We start from the raw sequence: 23,356 nt of genomic DNA on the forward strand, positions 1-23,356 counted from the left end.
CGCTCCATCACACAGCGCTGGTCATTGCATCGTGCCGGTCGCCTAGCAACCTGGCATCCCTGGTCCCCGCCGTCTCCAGGCAACGAGACCTGCGACCGTAATCAACCTGCCACCTCCCCCTCCCCTCCCCGCTCTGTTCCTCTCTCTGTCGCTTCCATCCACCTCCTCGTCACAAATGCACTTATACACAGGGACACACTTGTGAATCCACCCGGGAGAAAAGAACAAGCACAGGTGGAAATTGGTATATTCACAAGGCAAAAAAAAAAAAGGGGGGGGGGGGAAGGAGATTAATAGAGGCAGATGATTGTGAGCTCGGAACACAGCGACAGAGGCAGGGACAAAACAACAGAGACGCACAAGTACGCTCTGTTAATGTTTCCACACGTGGATGCACACACAGATGCGCACACACATGGGCGGGCAGGCACACAAAGCCTGGAGAGAAGCTCTACCTTCTCCCTGAATCCGACCAGTCACTAAATCAATCAAACACAAAGAGACCGACGGGCGCAACGCTCGTACAATTCAATAATATCTGATCAATGTTCCAGTCGTCAGTGTCAAAGCTGCCTCCCTGCGCCGGCTCCAGCTCCGGCTCCTGCAGGGTTCACTAGTCTGTCCAGCGTCAAGAAGACGAAGCTGACAGCTCTCCACGCTGACATTCGGCCCTTTTTGTCAGATGGCCAAGAAAAATCCCTCAAAGTGGAGAAACTGAATATCAAAGAGTAAATTTCTAAAAACACTCAAGTTGACTCTCAATTGTTTTGTCTGTTCTGACTGTTAAATATTCATGTCAAGTGTTGTTTGACTCGACTCAGTGGAGCAGAAGGGGGAAAGAACTGAATCACGGACCGGTTTCTGTGTGTGTGTGTATGTGTGTGTGTGGGTACAGATAGGGTCCATGTCCTACTTTTCTTTCTTTTTTTTCGGAACTTTTAATTCAGGCTTGGTTTACACGCTTTAACTCCACCGTCGCCCGGTGTGTGTGCGCAGTTCAAAGAGCCTAATGAGTTCTGTGACAACAGCCCTCTCTCCACTTTTGTGTGTGTGTGTTCCACTGCCACGTGCACACACACTCCCCTACCCCCCCAAAAAACACACTATTTCTCAGTAACAGATGTCTGTATTTAAGCTGATAAACACACTGCCTCAATGCACCTCCAACCCCCTCCACCCTTACCGCCACCCACTGTTCATTATGTCAAACTTTCATTCATCTCTTCCTCCCCTCCCCCCACCCTCCCCCTCTTTCATTTATCCAATTTCTCCCTAGTTCACACCCATTTACCACCTCTATAAATCCAATCTGCATTCATCATTACAGTGGCCCCAGAGTGACGTACAGAGGACGGGCCCTTTTTCTTTTTTCTTTTTTATTTGTCTCTGCCGCCTGTCCTGCATCGCACATTGATATGCATGCATATGTAAATGAATCGATGCATGAATGCACACTTAGCTCCAGATATATTCATCAAGTGAACACATTCGCTCTGAGGCGCGCTAATTGCTATCATCATCATCCCCGCGGCTCACTGACATCAAGACATGGCTACATATGGACGCCCTGGTTTATCTGCTTATTGTCAGATACATGAAGTATCTCACGTGCTCCATGTTCTAGGGCATCGGTGAACCAAATCTGAGCATCTAATTTGTATTTTCTTGCTACTAACTGTCAGTTTGTCTGTTACTATAAATAAAAAAAGGGGGAGGTCTACAGTGCTAACAGGTATATAAGAGGCTGTTCTCGGCGTGTGTTTCAGCAGCAGAACGTTTGCTCTCACATTAAGGGCACAACACTGTGGCACTACAACTTCCTATCTCATATCCTGCATAAAAAGCCTGGGCTATATTTAGCATATGCATTTATTTCAGACTATTGATAAAACCCCTCTGTCTGCTCCGTCTGAGTCCTTATGGCTGAGTAAATGTCAGGCTTAGTCAGATGTTCCACTCAAAGACGGCTCCTTCCTCTCGTATGGGCGGCTTAAACACAGAAGGCCTTGCAGCTCAGATTTTACTCTCTCTCTCTCTCTCTCTCTCACACACACACACACACGCACGGCAGATAGTGAATGAAGAAACCTGAGAGGAGGATATAATGAAAACTTCCATCCATCCTTCATCCGTCCGCCCGTCCCTTCCGATGTGTACTCTCCGCGGAAACACACGCGCACAAAAGCAAACAGACTTTAACACACAAAAGCACACACACCCTTCATTAAACTGTGTTAGTGCGAACACCTGCCCTCCCTTCCCCCCGCTGCACATGCAAATAATACACCGCACACACACACACACACACACAGACACACTGCTACTTTCTCACTTGGGCACAGTCGTGTTATTAAGTACTTATTGCATTTAAAATTAACGGTGAGTCATTGTTGCAAATATTAATTTAGGTAAGTGAGCGTTGATGAGGGGCGATATACTGTGTCTCTACTGAAGCAGATATGAGCTTTAGGGCTGCAGATCTTTCTTATCCTTATCGATCAAACCAGGAGTTTGACATTTTGGGAAACAAGCTAATTTGCTTCCGTGCCAGGAGCTAGATGAGAAGATTGATACCACTTTCATGTCTGTAGGTTAAATGTGATGCGACAGTCTGCAGCCTGTTAGCTTAGCTTAGCATGAAGACTGGAAACAGCAGGAAACAGCTCGCCCAGCTCTCATACAAACAAGATATCAAGTGTTAGATAGTAAGCTTTAGAGGCGTCGGTAGGCGGAATTTGTGACTAGGCTAAATATAAAGATGCATTCAGTTAGCTAAGCTTAGCATAAAGACTGGAAATGAAGGGAAACAGCTAGCCTGGCTCCTGAACAAACAAGATATCAAGTGTTAGACAGTATGCTTTAGAGGCGATGGTAGGCGGAATTTGTTACTAGGCTAAATATAGCTGCATTCAGTTAGCTTAGCTTATCATAAAGACTGGAAACAAAGGGAAACAGCTAGCAAGGCTCTTACACAAACAAGATATCCAGTGTTTATTAGTAAGCTTTAAAAGTGATGGTAGGTAAGAAATTGTGACATTTAGACAGAGCTAGGCTAAATAAGAAGCTGCATTCAGTTAGCTTAGCATAGGGACTGGAAACGGGAGGGAAACAGCTAGCATACAGACATACGAGTCTGTTAATCTAACTCTTATCAAGTAAGCAGACAAGCCAATTAAACAAAATGCCAAACAGCCACCAAAGAGGTCATGTTTTCACCCATGTCCCTGTGTGTGTCGGTTTGTTGGTTTGTAAACAGGATTAGACAAAAACTACCAAACAAAGGGCAAATCCCATCACAAAGAGCCCAAGATAATCAGTATGCTATCACAAAAGCAGCTCAGTCACCAGGATATAATGTTAGCAGTTAACATTTCTTCAAAGCACAGATATGTCCAAGTTTCACATTTGTAGCAAACGTGGCATGTCACGTTCACATTTTACAGATATAACAGGATGGTGGAGGCATTATCACAGCCAGCAATGCTGCCAAACGGCTGACTGCAGTTGGAATCACACCAGCGGATTTTGGGAATATTTCCAGTCATTTTTTGTGGAAACCAACCCGCTCATGGTGACCAAAACAAGCATTTTAAGCCAAAACAAGATGTTTTGCTAAACCTATCCAATTTGGTGCCTAACCCTAACCGCATAAGCACAAGAACAGCACTGTGACAAGAAAGAAATAGAAATTTCAACCTAAACAAATGTTAAGCCGGGACATAAAGAAACATTCAGTTTTAACCTATTTGTGGTTTTTGCAGAAATGCACTTAGAGAACATTTATTCTGGTGATTGGGTTGAACAAAAGACTAAGAAAACCAGAAAATATATACTTACAAAAAGAGCTGGAACAAGTGAATGTGTACCATTTTCTTCTTGAAAACATCATAGATTATGAAAACATATGCTGATTCATGTATCAGTTATGTCAAATTCCAGCTCTAATGAATTTTAATGGAAAATGGTACGAAGATTCAATCATTTGGCTCATTCAACAGTCATTTTTGTCAAGAAATAATCTACTTTTGGATGTCGCCTGTGCAAAATGGCTTCTTTTAACATGGCGTTATTGTCTCTACGAGCCTCACAACAGCTGACTTGGCCAGACACGCTGGCCTGAGAAAGTACAGAGATAAAGAGATAAGAACCGAGGGGACAAGAGTACAAGATGTCCAAGTAGGATTGAACGCGACTGCAGCTCAGGAGCGAATCGTTTCCTCTACCCAACCTCCATTTCCAACACATCCTCTTGCCGTGAATCTGGCGTATTGCTCCCGTCTTCCCCTCCCCAACTGCACAACCATTCTCTCACTTTCTTTTCTTTTCTTTTCTCTCCTCGCTTTCGGCTGAAAGTGCTTTTGACACTCTTCCTCCCCCTCTCGCTTAGAGACGGACTCTCTCACCTGAAATTAAACACAAGGCCAGGTGCCACTCTGAAACAACCATCTGTTCGCCCCGGCCTGACTTCTTTCTCTTTTCTCCTATTCCATTGTTGGATAGAAAAATCAGCAAAATAGCAAGGAGAAAAGAAAGGAGACGGACCCGGAGAAGAGAAATGGTATATATATTTAAAAAAAATGTAAAAAAGAGAAGAAGCAGCGTTGAGTGTTAATGACATCCTTCAGCTTTCTCTACATTCAGGTGCGCTTTCAGTCGAGCTTTCTCCCCCCAGTCCCCCCAGTCCTATAATTGCTTTCATGTTATTTCTTTTGTATCACCCCGGCCACGAGATGCCAAAGTTAATTATTCTTAGGCAGTGCAGGTGCAATTAGATGACAATTACACCACAGCTGGCAGCAGGGGTGGGAAGCAGTTCTCGTCCGCGTGGGCGTGTGTGGAGCTAATAAGATGGTTTTTGTCTTTTTTTTTCTTTTCTTTTAGAAGGGGTGGGGGGGAGGAGGAATTGAGGGGACACAGGAGGGTTTAGCTTGTTCCACACAGCTCAGAGGTAAGAGGTTGTAAGGGGGGGGAGAGCCGCTGGGGTAGAAACACGGGGGGAGCAGGACTTTAGCCACGGGGCACTGGGCCCTGCTGATCCCCTACGAGAGGTCAGGAAAGGTCACGCTACTGTCACGCTAACAATGGGATTTCTTTTGTCGCCGCCGTAATACCAGCCTGCCCCTTCAAACTGTCTCCACGTCCCACAATAACCCCCTGCCTGCCTTTACAACAATCTTCTGGTGGCGAAGACAATCAATATGTCAAGCGTTAACAGTTTCGATAATCAAGTAGTTATTTATCAGGAAAAGAAAATCCAAATATTTGCCAGCTCGAGCTTCTCAAAACTTAAAGGGTTGATGCCGGTATCCACTTTAGGTGTTTAGTTTCCACTAATGATTATTTCCGGTAATGGATTAATTGTGTTGTCTTTAAAAAAAAAAAGGCATGAAACTCGAAGATATTCTGTTTTTCCTCGGCATGAGACGAATAACAGTAGCTTATTCTCACATGTTGAGAGGCTGGAACCAGAGAATGTTTTGCACATTTCGAAAATCAAAAATAGCCTTGTGAGCAAAATGCCAAAAAAAACATATCTGGTTTAAGCATCTCCAGTGTGAATATTAGCTTGTTTTCTTAGTCCTCTATAATGTTTAATTGAACATCTTTGGATTTGGGGCGACTGGTAGGAGAAAAACAAGCAAGCAAACTGCTCACGGCTAAGACTGTAACTGTGTTGTCTAAAAATGTCCAGAATTTGGTGAAAAGCGTCCATCAAGCTTAACCAAAGTCCGTGGCAACATTTTGTTTTGTCCTAAAAAAAAAACAGCCTAAAACTCAAAGATATTCAGTTTTCTACCACATGACAAGAAGATAAGCAGCTTATTTACATATTTTAAGGAGCTGGAACAAGAGAATATTTGTTTGTTTTTCAAAATCAAAGTTTCATGAGCAAAATGCCAAAAGATATATTGTTCCAGCTTCCAGTGTGAATATAAGCTTGTTTCCTTTGTCTTCTATAATATTTAATTGAATATTGAATATATATATAGATACAGATTTGGGACAAATGGTAGTAGAAAAACAGGCAATTTGGCTATCATCATTGTGGTAGGAAGGAACAACTTGTGTTGTGTCCCAACACGTGAGAAACGATTTACCAAAATCGACAGCGACTTATTCCTTTGACCTAAAAACACCCTTTAGCTCACACCAGACAAAAAAAAGTAATGACTCAAATAATTCATCGTAGCGTCTTCTGTGGATCAACCTTTTGATCAGTCAAATAATCTTTACCAAAAAAATTCTAGTTCCAGCTTCTCCTGTCTGAATATCAGTTTGGTTCCTTTGTCCTCTGTACTATTTAATTGAATATCTTCTGGTTTTGCATGTTCTGTAGGACAAACACAAGCAATCAGACTCCATCATGGTGGTGGCTAAGAGCTTCATCGTGTTGTTTAGATGTGTTCAAAAATAGTGAATATGTCCATCACGATTTACCAGTTCATGGTGCCATCTTCCTTTGTCCTACAAACAGTGTAAAACTCAAACATATTTTGCTTTTCTACCACATGAAACAAAAAAAGGTGGATCATTCTCACGTTTTGAGAAGCTGGAACCAGAGAATGTTTTTAATTTTTGCTTCAAAAATGTTACTAAAACGATCCATTTCTGTCAATAAACGCTGTAAAAAAAAAAAAATTTCAAAACTAGCTTGTTGTCTTAGTCTTTCCTGATGTTTAATTGAATATTTTTGGGTTTTGGAGACAAAAACACAAAACAAATTTGACTAGATCATCTTGTCATGAGCTTTTTCTGCTATTCGCAGACTGAACAATTACACGTTTGACGGATTGATCAATACTGAGTGTAATCTTTAGGTGCATCCCTTCATTGCTCAACCCTTTGGAAAAAAAAAAAAGAAGTGAATGATGTAGATTTCAACAAAAATAACCAAAAGGAAACAGGGGTAAAGCCTTGTTAACAAAAGAGGAAGCAGCAGCAAGTCTGCGAGCACACTCTGTCTCAGTAATTCCTTGCCTTGTCGCCTTGTCTCTCATATAGTCGGTTATTATAGAGACGCGGCTGTCATGTCATATTTAGCTCTGGAAATGTCATTTGGCAGCACACCTGCTGCCTGGCTATGCTAATAAAGCTAGGTTTAACTTTGATTAGAATTCAGAGGGAGAGGTGGATGGAAAGAGGGGAGGGGAGGTGGGAGAGAGAGAGAGAGAAGGGGGGGGGGGGAGAGAGAGAATGACGGAGACAAAGAAAGGAAGAGAAACATCAGAGAGAATCAGAACTGGCAAAGTCACTCCAGGAGCGAGCCTCATAGCTGTCTCTTTCGACCCGTGACATGTTGCAAGATGACTCATGCCTTAACTGGATGGATATGTCTGGATGCATCACATATGAAACATAAGAGGGAGAGCAGCCCCTGACCTTTATTGGAGCATATCAGCTGAAGGGGGAAGTCAGGCCCGCATGTCAAACTCGGTTAACGTTGCCGTGTCACTGTGTGTCCTCGTGTGTCTGTGTGGTGCGTTCAGATGGCCGAGCATGCCAGTTATTCGGCTCCTGTTTTATGTATATATATACACACATGAGCTGTTGAGGAGCTCGTAAAAAAAAAAAAACGGAGAGAGACAACACACTCACCCCCGGTAGTGTCTTCTGCTCGTGCAGTGCATTCTGGGCTTTGAGGGCGGACTCACGCGCGCAGTATGTGAGGAAGGCGCATCCTGGAAAGACAAAGACAATCAGCGTTATAAGAAGCCCACGTGTGTCTGATGTCAGATTCATATACTGTATGTATAAGGTCAGAAGCGTAAAGGATAAGTTCAACCCAAAAAAGGACGATTAGATAAGATTAAAGGATGAATTCACTCAAATTCATTCAAATTTTAATGCATCTATTAACTACTCAAGGCTCATTTATGCTCCAAGTGATATATATATATATATGTATATATATATACAGACGGAGCCTTCTGTCCATACTCTCCTTCCATTTCATCCGCATTTCTGCACATTACCAGCGTAGCCAACAGTTCCAGCGAGACGCGACCACAGGACGGGAGGAGGAAGGTTTAAAATAGACGGACCTTTTGGGGACAGGTTATGTATGATGTTACTTCATTACCACAACACAGCTGGGAGGAGATTGGAATGGGAATTGAACGGGAGCTGGAGAGAGAGCGGCAAAGGCAAAATGGCGGTCCATGTTGCGCCCTCTAGCGGTTGCACAGCTTAACACGAAGGATGCATGAAAGTATGCGGGCACTGACAGCTACATCGTTCGAAGCGGACGCATCTATTGTCGAATGTAAAGGGAGCGCAATGAGCCTTTACCCTCATGCTGATGAAAACTCGCGTGAAGTTTCCTAGTCAACGAAACATTTTTGAAACTTCACGGCACAGTAGTGTTGTAGCATTCTCCTAAGCAACTGAAGTAGAGGGTAGACTCGGTAGTAGATGGTAGAAACCAAAAACAACCACTCCGTACAGCCAGTACAGAGTAATCCAAGTCTCTTGAAGCCCAAACAACCAGAGCTGATCAGAAAAGATGTTATTGACACCCTCGATGTGCAGTCAAGCTCTTGGACCTACTTCCAACGGGACACGCGCTAACGCTTTTAGCTTGGCGGCTAGAGTGAAGATTTCAGCGTTTAAAAAAAGGCGTGTAAATAACGTCCCCCTCGAATCAATTTTGGATCTCAGGGCTTCCAGACACTTGGAAGCCATTTTATGTTCTGTAAAACAGGAAGATGCTGCAGCTTTGTTCCGCTGTGAAGCGCCAGAGATGTTTTTGTCGGCTGAACTTATCCTACGATCTTAACTGACTATTTGTCCCAGGCAGAAAACATGCATCCGGAGATTATTGTCCTGTTATAATAAATCTAACATTTCGTACATGTGCTTCCATTTGACAACTGTTTCTGGGTCAGCAGTATGCGTTTAAAATCTCTCTCTCTAGGAAAAAAAAAAAAAAAAAAGCATCCCTCCTTTAATCCGGCCATTATTGTTAATATGCATGAAACAGAGGCAGAAAATAGAATAAAAAACATTTAGACAAATAGTCTCCCAGTAGAGATCTCCGGGATTATTAAATCATAATACCTGGAGACTGTTCAGACACAAGCAGCCTGAATGGGTATTTAATATCGTGCTGGTCAAGCAAAATGTATGCAGCCCCACATAATAGAGAGAAGGCCTCCATTAACCTTTAGAGCTCCCACAAATCATGAATATGTAAAATTATGCAGAATAGGTGTTATAGGTGTTAGAGAACTGATACCACCTGGCCTATACGTCTCCCAAATGACTGATTCATAAAAGCCTTTGTTTTCGGGCGCTCAGATTTGCATTAGAGACGACAGCGAAGATCACTGTTCGGCTCAGATCACTTTAACCAGCCTTAGTCCATCTGTCAAACGGGATTTTTCGAGTGTGTTGAGACTCCTACTTCCAAAATATGAGAAAGCCTTGTAGTAGCAGCGGGGTGACACTTACTCCTACAAATTGACTGATATCGCCACATGAAGCCAATTACGGGCTGACAAAATACTTTTTTGCAAGATTGATCCGAGACAACCACTTTTCTGGTTGTGACCGTCTGAGAATGGAGAGCGCTGTGCGACAATTTTTACTTTGCTTTTCATTCAAGGGCATATTTATTTTTTTAAAATTCCAACAGCAATTAATGACTCATTTTTTGTTCTTCAAGTGAACGATTTTTAATTGTAGGGTCCAGAGGTAGGCGTGAAGGGAACCCTCCCATCATGCACTGGGGCGTCTCATGAACATAATTTTCATTTTATGTGTGTTTGAACAATATTTTTACTGTTTACTGTCAGCTTTACAGTAATCAGTTGCCTAATAAATGCATTTCATTGTTTGTGAACAGTGAAATAACTGTTTGCTTAAGTTTAATTGATGACGAGTTGGTTAGTGACAGTCAGCTGTCAGGCGGGACACTTAAAATCATAATACTGGGCTCTTGAAAAGAGCCTTAAAAAAGGATATTACCTGTTATGATTTACATAAACGAGGGATACACAAACTTTTTCCCTTCGAGGGCCAAAATCAAAAATGTATTTGCAAAATACGGGCCAAAAAACACTAATTGTGTTGTTAGGATGCAAAATGGGACCGTATACGGAAGCCCAGAGAGGCAAAAATCAAAATAAAACTCTGACAATCCATTTTTTGTGGGTGTCATCTGAACTGTTTTCTCTTTGACTTAAGAACAGACGAAAGGAAAAGTTCTTATTTTTTGAACTGGCCTCTCAGGGCTTCTGTACAACATGGATCTCTCCCCTTGATTTACTGACTTCCTGAAAACATTCATGTTCACTGCGGCTCTCAAATAAGCAGATTTGTACCTTTTTGTTTTAAATCTGTAGCTTTTCATTTGCTTCGTTTGTTTCCGTTGACTTTCAAATAACATTTTCGCACTGTCTTAATGGTGCCATAAACTTCCTTGGAAAAAGTCTCTCTTCTGACAAATGATATATAATAATTTGGGATCTTGGGTTGGATTTTCACCTCACAGGAAATAAAACGTCGTAAACAGCAATTCACATTTTCCTTTTCAGGTTTATTTATTTCGCCGGAAACATCTGGTGGGCCCAATTGAGCATCTGCGCAGCCCTGACATAAATAGTTTACCCAGGTCTGCTCCAAAGGTTTGCCTTGATGTCAAGAAATCCAATTCCAGCGAGGCGAATGGAATTACGTTGAATTCAAAAGCGTTTAGCGTGAGTCGCTACCTTAATTTTAACGGTTTGAGTTGAGGATGATCAATATTTGAGTCAGTCTTTGCGTAAATTATTTAGAAAACTGTGAATCGGATTTCTTTTTTAAGATCAATGGAGCTAAACATCAGGCTGTGGCCTCTCACAGGAGACCTTAAAGAGGCTCCAGGGAGACAAAATGAGGAGTAGCTGAACCTCAAACTGACACTTTGGGTTGCAAAGCGTCAGTATTTGACGATCTGAGAACGAGGCTGAACAATCAACTCTCTTTCTCCAAGAAGTTACATTTGGTTGCTTTAATTTCTGACTGGAGGACGTACTGTTGAAGAGCAACTAATGCCGTGACAGTCACCAATCTTCCACCAAGATTATACTAAATAAACGATATTGACCCCCATACGAGCTCCCCGAGACAAAAAAAAACACCAGCCTCACCTTTGTGCATCCCTGTGTATTTGTCCTTGATCACCGTCAACTCATAGATCTTGCCGAACTGCTCAAAGATGGGCTTCAGGTCCTTCTCCTCCAGGTTTCGGGGTATCTGCCCGATGAAGAGCTTGATTGCGTCAGGCTCCTTCATTGAGAAGTCTGGGGAGGAATAATAACACACACACACACACACAGAGGGAGAGAGAGAGAGAGAGAGTAGAGGAGGCGGTCAGGAGGAGCAGACAGGAGCCTGCGGGCTTAAATTCACACTGCACAGGAGGTGCAAACAGGAGGCCGGGGATGGAGGTGCAGATGGGAGCGCTCAGTGGGAATGGGAGGCTGAAATTATAGTTTTTTACACCCTTGGAGACACGGTGTTCCCATCCGAGGAGTTATATCTCCGATTTTTTATTATTTTTTTTTAACAACAAAACACATTAGCTCCACTTTAATTATAATGTAGATTAAGATATTAATATATTAAATTCTTACTAAGCAACCCAAGGCTACCATGAGCTGCAACAGATAAAATGCGAGAGCTGAAAGTGCTACAAATTCTGTAGGAATAGTGATACAATTATTTTTTTTTTTTTCAGATGATTTCATGCAATTACACATTTCTTTCTTTTTCTTTTTTTTGTTTTTGACATTTTCGAATAAGCCCAAGGCACAATCAACACAAACACACAGACAAAAATCAGAGAGATTGCACAAAAAAAAAAGAAAATAAATAGAATAGTGAAATGATGATCTTGTAACTTCCATATTCTTGGCTGTACATGAGCAAGAAGGCTCAGAGATGATGAATCATAGCAGCACATCTACAATATAATCCCCTCTGAATGACATAAAAAAATATATATATATACATGACTGTGTCAATAATAGTACACACAATCCTCCATGCACTCAATCCGGTCTGGGCCGCCTAAATATTTATATATTTATATACATAAATATATAAATATCGAGTCCCTTTACATGACAGTGTGTCAGTCAACACAGCTGGAGACCTGCGCTCTTTGTCAAGACACGGGTGACAACAACAATGACCTAAACATGATGTTACACATTTCACCAGACGAGAAAAAAACAACAACGACAACAACAAAGAGATGAGATAAGAAAAAAAATAATAATAATAAAAAAGGAAAAAGAATCATACCTGTGGTGCTGTTCGTGGGCAGAGAAATCGGCGTATTCACTGGGGCTGCCTTTTTCTTCCTCTTCCCCTCCGCTTGTTATTTTAGTTATTGGATCTCAATTATTCAGTTCATTTGTCTGGAGGAGCGTCTTTGAATCCTGTAACAAGTTAGGCCTGCACCCCCCCTATAACAACACAAGTAACATCCAGCGACGGTCCTTTATTCGGCATGAGCGTGTTTTTTTCCTCTGGATCTGCTTGTTGTTGTAGCTTTTTTTTTTTTTTTTTTTTTTTTTCCCTTTCTTTCCTGACAGATGCTCCGTAAATCTCAAAATCAACCTGCTGTATGTAAAAAAAAAATATATATGTCTAAATAAAAACAAACAGATGTCCCTCTAGCTGTGCTGAACGAGGAGCGCTGTTGAGAGATGAATTTCCTTCAGTGGACCCGGAGGGAATTGGCAGTCTGGTGGCTCGTCCTCTCCTCTCCCTCTCCCTGTGTGTGTGTGTCTGTACTCCTTTGACGTCGTAAGCCGGTGTCTCCCTCCCTGTCCATCTCCGCTCCATCCCTCCTCCCCTGGGCTGTAAGAGCCGTGATGTCTGCCGCCGGGGACCGTCGCTAAACTACCGGCCCTGTGACACAGGAAGGGGAAAGGAAAAAAGATAGAAAACACGGTCATGGCTGCAAAGTGTGATGATGAGTGTTTGTGACTAGGTCAGGGTCTTTTTTTTTTTTTTTTTTTCTTATATCACTTTGACATCGGTGAACATTTTTGCCCCTCCGACTTCAATGCCTGAAATAAAGTCTGTGGTTAAGCACACGTTCTACAACATAAAAAAAATATATATATATGTATCATGAAATGTCCAATAATGAGGGGCGGCCGTGGCTCTCCAGGGTAGAGCCAGCGTCCTGTCATCGGGAGTTTGCTGGTTCGATTCCTCTTGTCTGCATGTCGAAGTGTCCTTGGGCAAGATACTGAACCCCAAAACAGCTCGTGATGTGTTGTTCGGCACCTTGCATGGCAGACATCAGTGTATGAATATATATGCATGAATTTCTGTAAGTTGCTTATAAATGCCCTAAATGTAAATGTAAAGGTGCTTTTCATGAGACAATCGCAAAAACTGACGCTTTGGGATTGTAGGATGGGTCAGCCGCCATCACGAAGCATCAGTTGCTAGCAAGAGGCTCAATGAGACTACAGACGTTGTCGGGGACAGTAAAGGTCATCACATCAGACACAGAGATTCATCTACTCACTAGTCCGTCTTTACAGGCCGACTGTAGTGACAAACTATCCTAATACCTAACTTTACAACTTGTGGATTGATCAGTTTATAGAAAACATATGTAGTAAGACAGTTAGACGTGGGGATGTTTAAGTCATACCACCGCAGCATTTTCTGTTTATAGCTTTTTACTTCTAGTGATTTAATTTACGCTTAGAAGATTATCTTCACAGATGAATATCTCATGTTCACAACAGCGATTATTTTCAGCGCTATACGAAAATCCAATTAAAAAAATCTTGTATGCTTTTTGTCGAGGGAATCGAGGTGATGCCAACTTTGATGTCAGCCTACGGAAACGCGTCATCGCCACTCCACTCTATTTGTCGTGAGAGCTTAAAGATATAATATGGAACATTTCTCCATTAAAATATCCAAAAAAGACTCAAATCTGTAATTTATTCGAGGTAACACTAGGTTTCATTTTGTTGTCGCTGTGAATTGTGGGTCAGAGAGTGAGGAGGGAGGTCTGCGCAGGAGATTTAACATAACAGAAATATAAACATTATCTTGATCATGAACATTTGCACCTGGGTCATGGAGCAATGGAGGTTCTTCAGCAACAAAGACAACAACTCCCATAATCCTATGATGCTTTTGTAGCGGCAGAAATTACATACTGTGCTTTTAAGTTTTACTGATATTGTTTTGTGGTTGTTTGTTGCCTACCTGCCCAGGGTCAAGTTAGCTGCAAGCTAATTGTCCCCCAATGAAATAACTAAACAGATTTGTTAGTGTCATCAGTCAAATACGTAACTTTGTGTACATTTAATACCAGAGATGAATCCTTTACTAGCCATTCAGGACACAGATACCATTTACACTCGAATGTAGAGTCAACAATTCACAAAATGTCTGTGAAACAGTGCACTCAGAGGAAACCACACACGGAGTAGAGAGCGCGCAGACGCCACACAGACACACAATGCTGAAACACATGATGGGGCCCGCTAGTTTATATATGACACCTTATCTTAAAGATATAATATGTACCATTTTCCCGCATTAAAATGTAAATGAATCATCCCAAATGTTTCCGACAGTGTTCAAACCCAGATAAACGTGTCATCTTATTCCAGATAATGGTGTGTTTCATTCGGTCGGCCTGTTGCTATAGTAACTTCCAGGGAAACATCAGATTACACTGAGCGAGGAAGGAAGTCGGGAACGTGACTAAATGCATTGTGAATACAACTTAAGCACATTACCTCTCCAGTGGACATTTCTGCACGAGTCCCGCACACAAACATACGCACTAAAATCTAGTTCTGAGTAGTTAAAGCTGTAATGCTGTCTGTACCATTTCTTATTTTATATTAATGTATGAAACAAGTCCCATTACGATGTCCTGGAGGCTTCTTGTTGGTAGCTCACAGCCTGTTTAGTTCCATATTTATGGCATTTTATATGAAACGTTAAATGCATTGAAATTACATCTTCAACATTTGGCCTACTGGTGCATAATGACTTCGTGTGTCTCTCTTTTCAGAATCAGAATCAGACACATTTTATTTATCCCAAAGGGGGAAACTGGATGTGCTGCAGTAGTTCCCTCTAGAATAAAAAATATCACACTCTAGATATAAAGAAGATATAAACAGAGAAGGAGAATGAGACACAAGAGTAACTAAGAGTCAAATAAATACAGTAGGTATGCACAATATGGATTTTTCTTTAGCAGTTTTGCGAGACATTGATGTTAGCAGGTTGAAAAAATACATCTCAGATATTCAGACTGATTATCACCCAGTACAGATGTTGTAACGTTGTGTTAGACATAATGTCATTTAATGATAAAACCCACTGAGCAAGAACATATCGAAAAGACGTCCATTCATCGCTTTCGTCGACGGTGAAAGACGTCCCATGGAGAGCCAGAATGAATTTTTCTTTAATATCCAAGTGACATCCTGACAGGGTCCAAAATTAAAAGTTTTCACAATGTAATTTTAGACCTCTTTTCAACTTTAATTACAGGCGTCTAAAGAACTTCCTGTGGTTCAAAATTAAAGGTTTTATGACGGCTTAATTTGACTTTATGCAGCCAAAACAACAGAGTGGACTGGAACCTTGAGCCTCTGGCATGCAGTTTACGAGTTGAGTTATTTATCAGACCATGATTTGGTCATCCAGCCTTGGAACATTAGCCTACTTGATGAATGACCAAAAAACATGGTTTGTATTACAGCTGACTAATAGCTTTCCTGGTAAAGTGCACGTCTCATGTAAGATACTAAGGTTGAGGCTCGGGGGTTTAAATCCTCCCTGTAGCTTTTGCTGAATGAAGTAAAATGCCTTCATAAAAAAAAATTTAAAAAACTCTCTGAAGGAGTTTAAAATGACATTATTAATTAAGTCTGTCATTTTGAACCGTGTATGTGTCAATAGTTAAGACATCACCGAAACTTCCATTCTCGCTATCAAACAAGAAACAAGACAGGGGCTGTGTCCAAAATCACCCACTCATTCCCTACTCCCTAGTCACTACATAGTGAGTCAACATAGTGCACTATATAGTGAGCTCAACGGCAGGAAGAAAAATGGACTTTCGCCATTAATGACGTCACTACTGTCGCGCAGTTGAAACGTGAATTGAAACCTCCATGTGTTCGTCCGCAGCGCAATGCATGATGGTAAATACTGCTTGGTTAGTGACCATCGGCTGTACACTACTTTTCACGATGCATTGTGGGATACTTTGAGTGCACTATATAGGGTATAATATTCCCCACTAGACATTCGGACAGCACTACAAAATGGATTAGTGAGTGATTTCGGACACAGCCAGGGATGCAAAGAGGGCAGGAGGGTTTTTTATAATTATTCTTCGTTTTTCACGTGGGCGGTAAAAAGCGGACGGTCCCTGACATCAAGCGATGCAAATCCGCCTTTTGTTCTCGCCGTGGAGCTGGCCACGGTGCTGAAATGGGTCCACTCGAAACTCGTGACACATTATCACGGCTGCAATTTTCCCTCTGTGAGTGGAAAAAGACATCATATCAATAAGAGCGCGTGTAAATGGAAGGACCGTGAATTCCCATCCACACACACACACCACACGCACGCACGCACACGCCCTCTCTGATATCTCGACAGCATGTAAACAATGAGCCCACATGACAGCAGGGCTGCACACACCCCGACCTGCGCACACACACTTCAAACGAGTCACGATCTGGACCCGGGCTCGGCTCGGCTCAGCTCGGCTCGGATCTGCACGGCAGCAACATTACCGTGTTTATTTTAAAAACAACACAGGAAGCCTCGGGGCGCACATCACATCTCTCTCCACCGCTAAATCCTTTTTATTCCCACCAGCAGAGTCACTCCTCGGCTCGACTCTAATGATAAGACCGCCATCTGCCATCAGTCACTAAATCCTCTCTGCCCCAATATCAGCCCTGAGAGCAGCACTCAGTTCAATCTGCCTCTGATCAGGTACATGAATGAATGATACACATTAAACGTGATTTGTGTCACTGTAACAATGGATGGATTTTTCTTTTAATTTATTTATATATATATATATATATATATATATATTTTTTTATATTTCAGAGTGTAACCAACGACGACATCTGGCGTCGAGCTGCAAACAGCAAACCGTGTTTATGTATATGACTTTGCAAAAGAGAAAAACTTCAATGTGATGGGAACTGGGAGAGGTATACAGATCAGAAGAAAGAAAGAAAGAAAAAGAAAGAAAGAAAACATATTTAAATATAAGCAGCCCAAAGTACCACAGAATAGACTGGATTCTTATTATTGTTAATTAACAGCTAATTTTAAGTACTTCATACTGTGCACTGTGTAGTTTTTGAGAAAAAAAAATTAAAACTCAGAATTAGTTAAAATATCATTGAGGTCATAAAACAACCTCAGACATATTTATCTTTTCCGTAACTGAATAAACAAGCGGTTCGCAGAGGAACATAAGGTCCACTGAACACCGTTTGAAGCTAGAAAAGGTGGCAGGGTCCGCCACAATATAAACCAAAGTAAAACAGGAATGAGATTGTGTTGACCTTCAGGTTAGTTTGTTTATTCATAAAAACAAAACACTTGTTTGAGTATAGAAAGGAAATATCTGTCAATGAAGAGCTGTCTCTTCTGATTAAAGTGTCTTCTAAGGCTACGTAGTGCACCTTTGAGGTTGTCATAAGTATCAGTGCTTTTTTGACACCATTGTCAAAAGGAATAATTCCACTTTTTAGTATGAATAATCAGTCTAGAAAAAACGACCTACATAGTTTTCATACAAGCCATAGTTCTGTTCCTTTAGTGCATTTCTGTCGCTCCATGGTTGTCATTAAATAATAAAAGTGAAGAAGAAATAAAGAGTCTGGAGTGCTCGGAAGTTCAACACAGTGTGATGAAGGTGCTCTTTGGTAGGGAACATAAAGGTGAAAAGAAGATTCAAGGCAGAACGTTTAAAAAGCCTTTACTCAGATGTTGAAATCCTCAACAACACTGAAAACATTGGTTACTGAGCAGTTTCTTCACATACATTGTTAGTGTTTTGAGAACTGTCAGTAAAAAATGTGCAGTAAGAGTATTTTAATCTCTATCTTGGACCAAGAAACATGAAAAATTAAGCCTGGTTTAAGAAAATACTCCAAAGAGCAAACATGTTGCACGCCTGTGGATGGACAGGTGATTAGGGGAAGACCAAGGGTCGACAAAATAAAATAACATGATGAGGGGGAAAAATGCCTAGTCAAATTCATCTTTTGTTTCTTTTTTTGGCAAATGAATTACACTCAAAATACAAGTGTAGGGAGGTGGAGAGAGGGTCTGTAATCATTGCTGTACAGAAACCTGCCACCTATTATGACAAAGTGAAAATGTGAAGAAACAAATAATTTAAGAGGCACTGGATTATTCATACTAAAGTATCACGTGTGTATGATAAACACAATATCAATATTTCATACCACGGTTATCATCATTTTCACTAAAACGCGCCATCCTTGACTCCACCCCTGGCTTTAATGAATTAATGAATGAGGGAGCGGTTAAACACTCCACGAGCAGCCTGATCTCTAACTCGGACAGAGGTTATCAACCGTTTTCGCTTCGTCTTTTCTGGTGAAATCTATAGATCTTCATATTGGATGATTCTGCATTTTTGGGATAAACCGAAGGAATGAAAATGCCACTGGACTATGTGACAAAAGGCGCAGTCGCAAAGACACTTCGGAGCTCCGTGAAAAGCTGACACGACAAGCTGTGTGAAAATAACAAACGGCACAACCTTGTTTTATTCTGATTTGAAGAACAGTTCTTTATTTCACAAAAAACACACATTTAATGGACATTTGTTTTACATATCGGAGGAGTGTGAATGCTTGTGAGGTCCTTGTGTGTGTGTGTGAAAGACAGATGCTGACAGAGAGGGGAAGAATTTAATGTTTAAACAGTGTTCAATAATCCTGTCTGTACTTACTCCTCTGTCCAGCCTCCCTGCTCTCCTGTGATTCCTCCCAAACACTCGGCTAGACACACACACACACACACACACACACAGAGAGATAGAGAGAAACAATTTCATCACATTTATTTTCTCCCTCCCCATATTGATTGTTTTGATTTCCTGCTGGTGCCACTCAGTTTGGGATGTATTAAGCTGGAGCTGGCATACTTACACAGCAGCTCACGTCAGACCGTGAAGAGCGTTTTCGTTGGGAGCGGGTGCAGGATTCAAAGACGAAACAGCCGCCGCGGCGTCAACCTTCCCCGAGTTAACATGTGGAAAAGGTTCCCATCACATCAGACACATCAAAGTGTCGCTCCGGCTCCCTGGGGAGGAAAACAGGAGGAGGGAGGGGATGAAACAGGAAATAGGTTAAAATGCAAGGGGAGGAAGTTTTATGCAACATTCAGGAAAGCAAACATTATCTCTCTCTCAGAATAAATAACTAAACAAAAACCATTATTTATTACGGCACACTGGAAGCACAATAAGCAACACAGACATCTGAAGGCAGCCATTCTTGCATTGTCTTGTTTTGTGCTACGGCTGCCGCTCACCTCACAAATCAGACTAATAATGTGAAAGTGACCCTGAGTGGAGGAAAAAAAAATGGCACGTTTAGACCCAGTTCTTCAAATGTGGGTTCACTAATTCAAGCTAACTCAATGTGAAATAATCCTTTTTATCCGCAGACAGCTAATTTGGTACTTTGAAAAGCCATTTTCAGGATTGACTCTGTAATCCTTGGTGAAATTATCTTGAATAACAGCGCACTCTTATTTTGAAATGAAGGCAAAAAGAGGACAGAGTTGACACTGTGATCATGTGATTGCAGTTACATCAGGGTTAAGGTGTTTTGGAGGAATAGATTCATTTAGAAGTCTCTGTTATGTGTGTTCATGCACTGTCACTCATATGAATAGTGCCTGAGTAAAAATATTAAAGTATCTGTTATTAAATCTATTCAAGTATCTTAAGTACATGTGAAATTACATCTATCTTTAAATGTTTTTTTACACTGTGGGTCGATCGATTTTCAGCCTGGACCTTTACTGAATCCAATATTTAGCATTTTTCTGATTATGAGATGTTTTTTGTAATCCGATTGTCAATGAAATTAATTATTTTTAAAAATGTGCTGCTTTAAATCTGATGCTTAGTAACTACAAGTACAAGTAACTAAAGCTATCAAATAAATGTAATGGAGTTAAGAGTACATTAGTTGTCTCTAAAATGTAGTTGAGTGGAAATATTCAAATAAAGTACAAGTACCTCAAAATGAACTCAAGTACAGTACTTGAGTAAATGTACGTGGTGATGGGATGTAAGTAAGTTTTTAGTGTTCAATTCAATTGACAATTTTGCATTTCAAAGTCATATTTAATGTCATGTGTTCAGTTTTTTTAAATACAAAATGTCATTTTCTTTTGTATTTAGGTAAAAGGAAGCTCTTCATCACGAAAATTAAATAATGATGATAAGATATTACAACAACGTCATTATAAAGGAAGGGTAAGAAAGAGTGCCGCGAGAGATTAAAACTCTTAGCTTATGTCATCAACTGGACTTTTGTAGGATTTATCTAATGGATACGTTGCCATGACAACAGTTGCAGATCAAAAGTAGGACCAAAAAAATCCAGATGTTGGCCCACGTCAAATCATCGACATTACAATGTGGATAACTTAGTTGTCCACAGACGAGGAACAGGACCCCGAGCTCGTTGCTGTACTTCTTTATTTCAGGAATCAATCTGATCACCCCTTCCTGCCTTAGATTTATTACCCAAACAAACTATAATGTGCTGAATTCACCGTTTTTCCCCATTATTTCCACGACACGAAACTAATTTCCCCAAACAAAGGCTGTAATGATTGTGTTAATTAAGGCCGGGCGGATTAATCAGGTACAACCTGATCAGGATGCGCATTTCTGCTACAGTGAGTATGAATGTAAAACATCTCGTTTAAGGCTACCAACTTAGATTTATTATTCACTTCTTCACTAACAAAATGGAGATCATTGGAAGTTTGGAAAGACTAAAATCCACTTCAAATAGTAGGTTAATTTGGTGATATAATACGTAATTAACTCTAACAGGAAAAGTCTAGTTTGATAACTGTCATAAGCAGATTTATTTCTCTTTGAGAGCATGAAATCAAAAGTTTTACACTTGCAATCTAATGCGGCACTGAGCAGTTTTGATTTGATTTTGCAAATAAATGAATCAAGGAGGACTTTAATACTTGTTTTGTAATTGTCTAATTGATCTTATTGATTTTTCCTTCCAAACTTCACACTGAAGCTCCACGTGGAGTCAGTGTGGCCTCAGATGAAGAGTCCATCGCAGCCCTCTCCTCCATTAAAGAGGCATTAGAGGAGTCAGGGGGCCTTCTACTCTGCCACGAGGGAATCAGACATGTTTTCCAGAGGGAAACAATGAACCCTAAATTGGAAATGTGCTAATCTCTACAACAGCACAGCAACAGCACAGTAGAAAATATTGAAGGGGATTCAGAGAGGGATTTAAAGGAGGACCTAATGGACTCTTAAGAAGATATGGTTGATTTCTAAGTGCTGAAAGATGCACTGATTTGTTACTGTTAAGACTACAAACCAAAGAGCTATGCTGGCTCAGACTAACTTGCACAATGAGTTCACTCAAATATAAAAGATCTGGTCATCACTCATTCACCCACATGCTGTTGGAAAAGTCAGGTTAAGCTTTGTAGTCCACAAAACATTTCTGGAGTAGTAGTGGAGTTCATTGCAGTATTCTTCTAAACAACTTAAGCAGATGGGGCCTTTAAAAAGTTTTAAAACCCCCCAAAACAAACTAAAATGTCTCCATACAGCTCATCTGGCGTAATCCAACTCCGTGGAGATCCCAAATTGTTTTAAAAAATAAGTTATTTACACCCTTTACAAAGCTGAAATCTTCACTGTAGCTGGGGTTCAACGCCTGAAGTGGGAGGATGTCAACGGTGTAAGTAAGGTTTTTTTTTTTTTTATCAATTTGGCATCTTGAGGCTTCTGGAGACTTGGATAACACTGGACAAGCGTTCTCGATTGCTTTTCAACCTTTTAAACAAGTCCCCCATCTACTCCAGTTGTTTAGGAAAATGCTTCAACACTGTTTTGCTGTGAAGCTCCAGAAATGTTTTGTGCTCTACAAAACTTCACCTGAACTTGCAACGGCGTCGGGGTGAGTAAATAAAGACTGAATTTTCATTTTTGGGTGAACTTATTCTTTAAGTAATGTCTTTAGTATGTTATCAGTGGAGGAGTTAAACATAATGAACTCCACAGAAAATAGAGCCTCATAAATAAATCACATGTACAAATCTATTCTTGCTTCCGAGCCAATTTGAGACCTCGGCCCAACCTGTGCTAAAAAGAGATGCAACGCAAGACTCATCCGTTTTCTACGACTGACAACACCAAGTAACTATACAGACATTTACAGTCAGTTAACTGAAGTCTGAGGAAGCCAATGAAAATGCTTGAGATTTTATGAAATGACCAATTAAACAAACTCACTAGTATCAAATAGGCACCTGCGCACAGGCTTTTCATGTGACATGTCAAAGTAGTTCAATACACTATCCTTAACAGAAACGGCTGCCTTTTTGGCAGGAACAGGAAGTACCTAAATGCTACAAAAATATAACTAGTTAATGTTTCAAATGCAGTAAATGTGCCTCATTTAGAGGAGTTAATTTCCCCTTTCTGGAATAATGTTGCATGGCAATAGCAACCTACTCTGGACAGCTTACAAACACTTTGGTGGATCAAACACTTCTTTAAGACTTTTTAAAAAATATGTTTGAGTATTAAAACAGTGATTAAATATTGACCTCAAATAGCATATAATTCTACAAAACGCATGAAACTGTGTGATGCAACCTGTGCTTACTTTACTGGACTTCAAAGAGACATAGGTATGCTAATTTCTCTGGTGATGGACAAGTTTCGGCCTGTATAGCAGATGAGCAGCAAAGCAGTGGTGCAACAGGATCAGAGGAAAGGAAAAAAACAACACAGTTTTTCAAACTCAGATTTTTATTAGTCAGTACAAGTAAAATGAAACTGAAGCCGAGTATCTTCATCCCCTCCAAAAATGCACTTCGTCTGCTTCGGTGTTGGAGGCTGAAAAAAATTACTCTCACACGTCTTTCTCCCATCGCTTAGACTTGTGCCGCTCTCCTTTCAAGGAGCTTTGCGAGACGGAAAACTAACGACGAAAGGGATCTTGCGCCGTGAAAGAGTGCATCGCTTTACAAATATAACATTCGGAGCTGGAACAAACGTGTATTGTAGAAG

At 40.9% G+C, this 23,356-nt stretch overlaps 1 protein-coding gene across 5 annotated transcripts in view; it reads right to left on the reverse strand.

The window, feature by feature from the left end:
• celf3a (cugbp, Elav-like family member 3a) overlaps window positions 1–23,356 on the reverse strand; it is a 56,958-nt gene that overhangs the window by 20,046 nt on the left and 13,556 nt on the right. For 3 of the 5 annotated variants that reach the window (XR_003983468.1, XM_030411503.1, XM_030411502.1), the window contains exons 2-6: window positions 19,206–19,359; window positions 19,007–19,055; window positions 12,289–12,900; window positions 11,130–11,282; window positions 7,597–7,679 (exon numbers count right to left, since the gene is read on the reverse strand). Coding sequence is in view for 2 of the 5 variants with exons in the window: in XM_030411503.1 (XP_030267363.1) it covers window positions 7,597–7,679; window positions 11,130–11,274 (228 nt within the window). In the remaining 3 variants the exon portion in view is untranslated. Of the gene's footprint in view, window positions 1–7,596; window positions 7,680–11,129; window positions 11,283–12,288; window positions 12,901–18,818; window positions 19,056–19,205; window positions 19,360–23,356 lie in introns of those variants that run through there. The other 2 variants (XR_003983467.1, XR_003983466.1) reach the window with 2 other exon arrangements.

This window comes from Sparus aurata, chromosome 3 (genome assembly GCF_900880675.1).
Source record: "Sparus aurata chromosome 3, fSpaAur1.1, whole genome shotgun sequence".
NCBI lineage: Eukaryota > Metazoa > Chordata > Actinopteri > Spariformes > Sparidae > Sparus > Sparus aurata.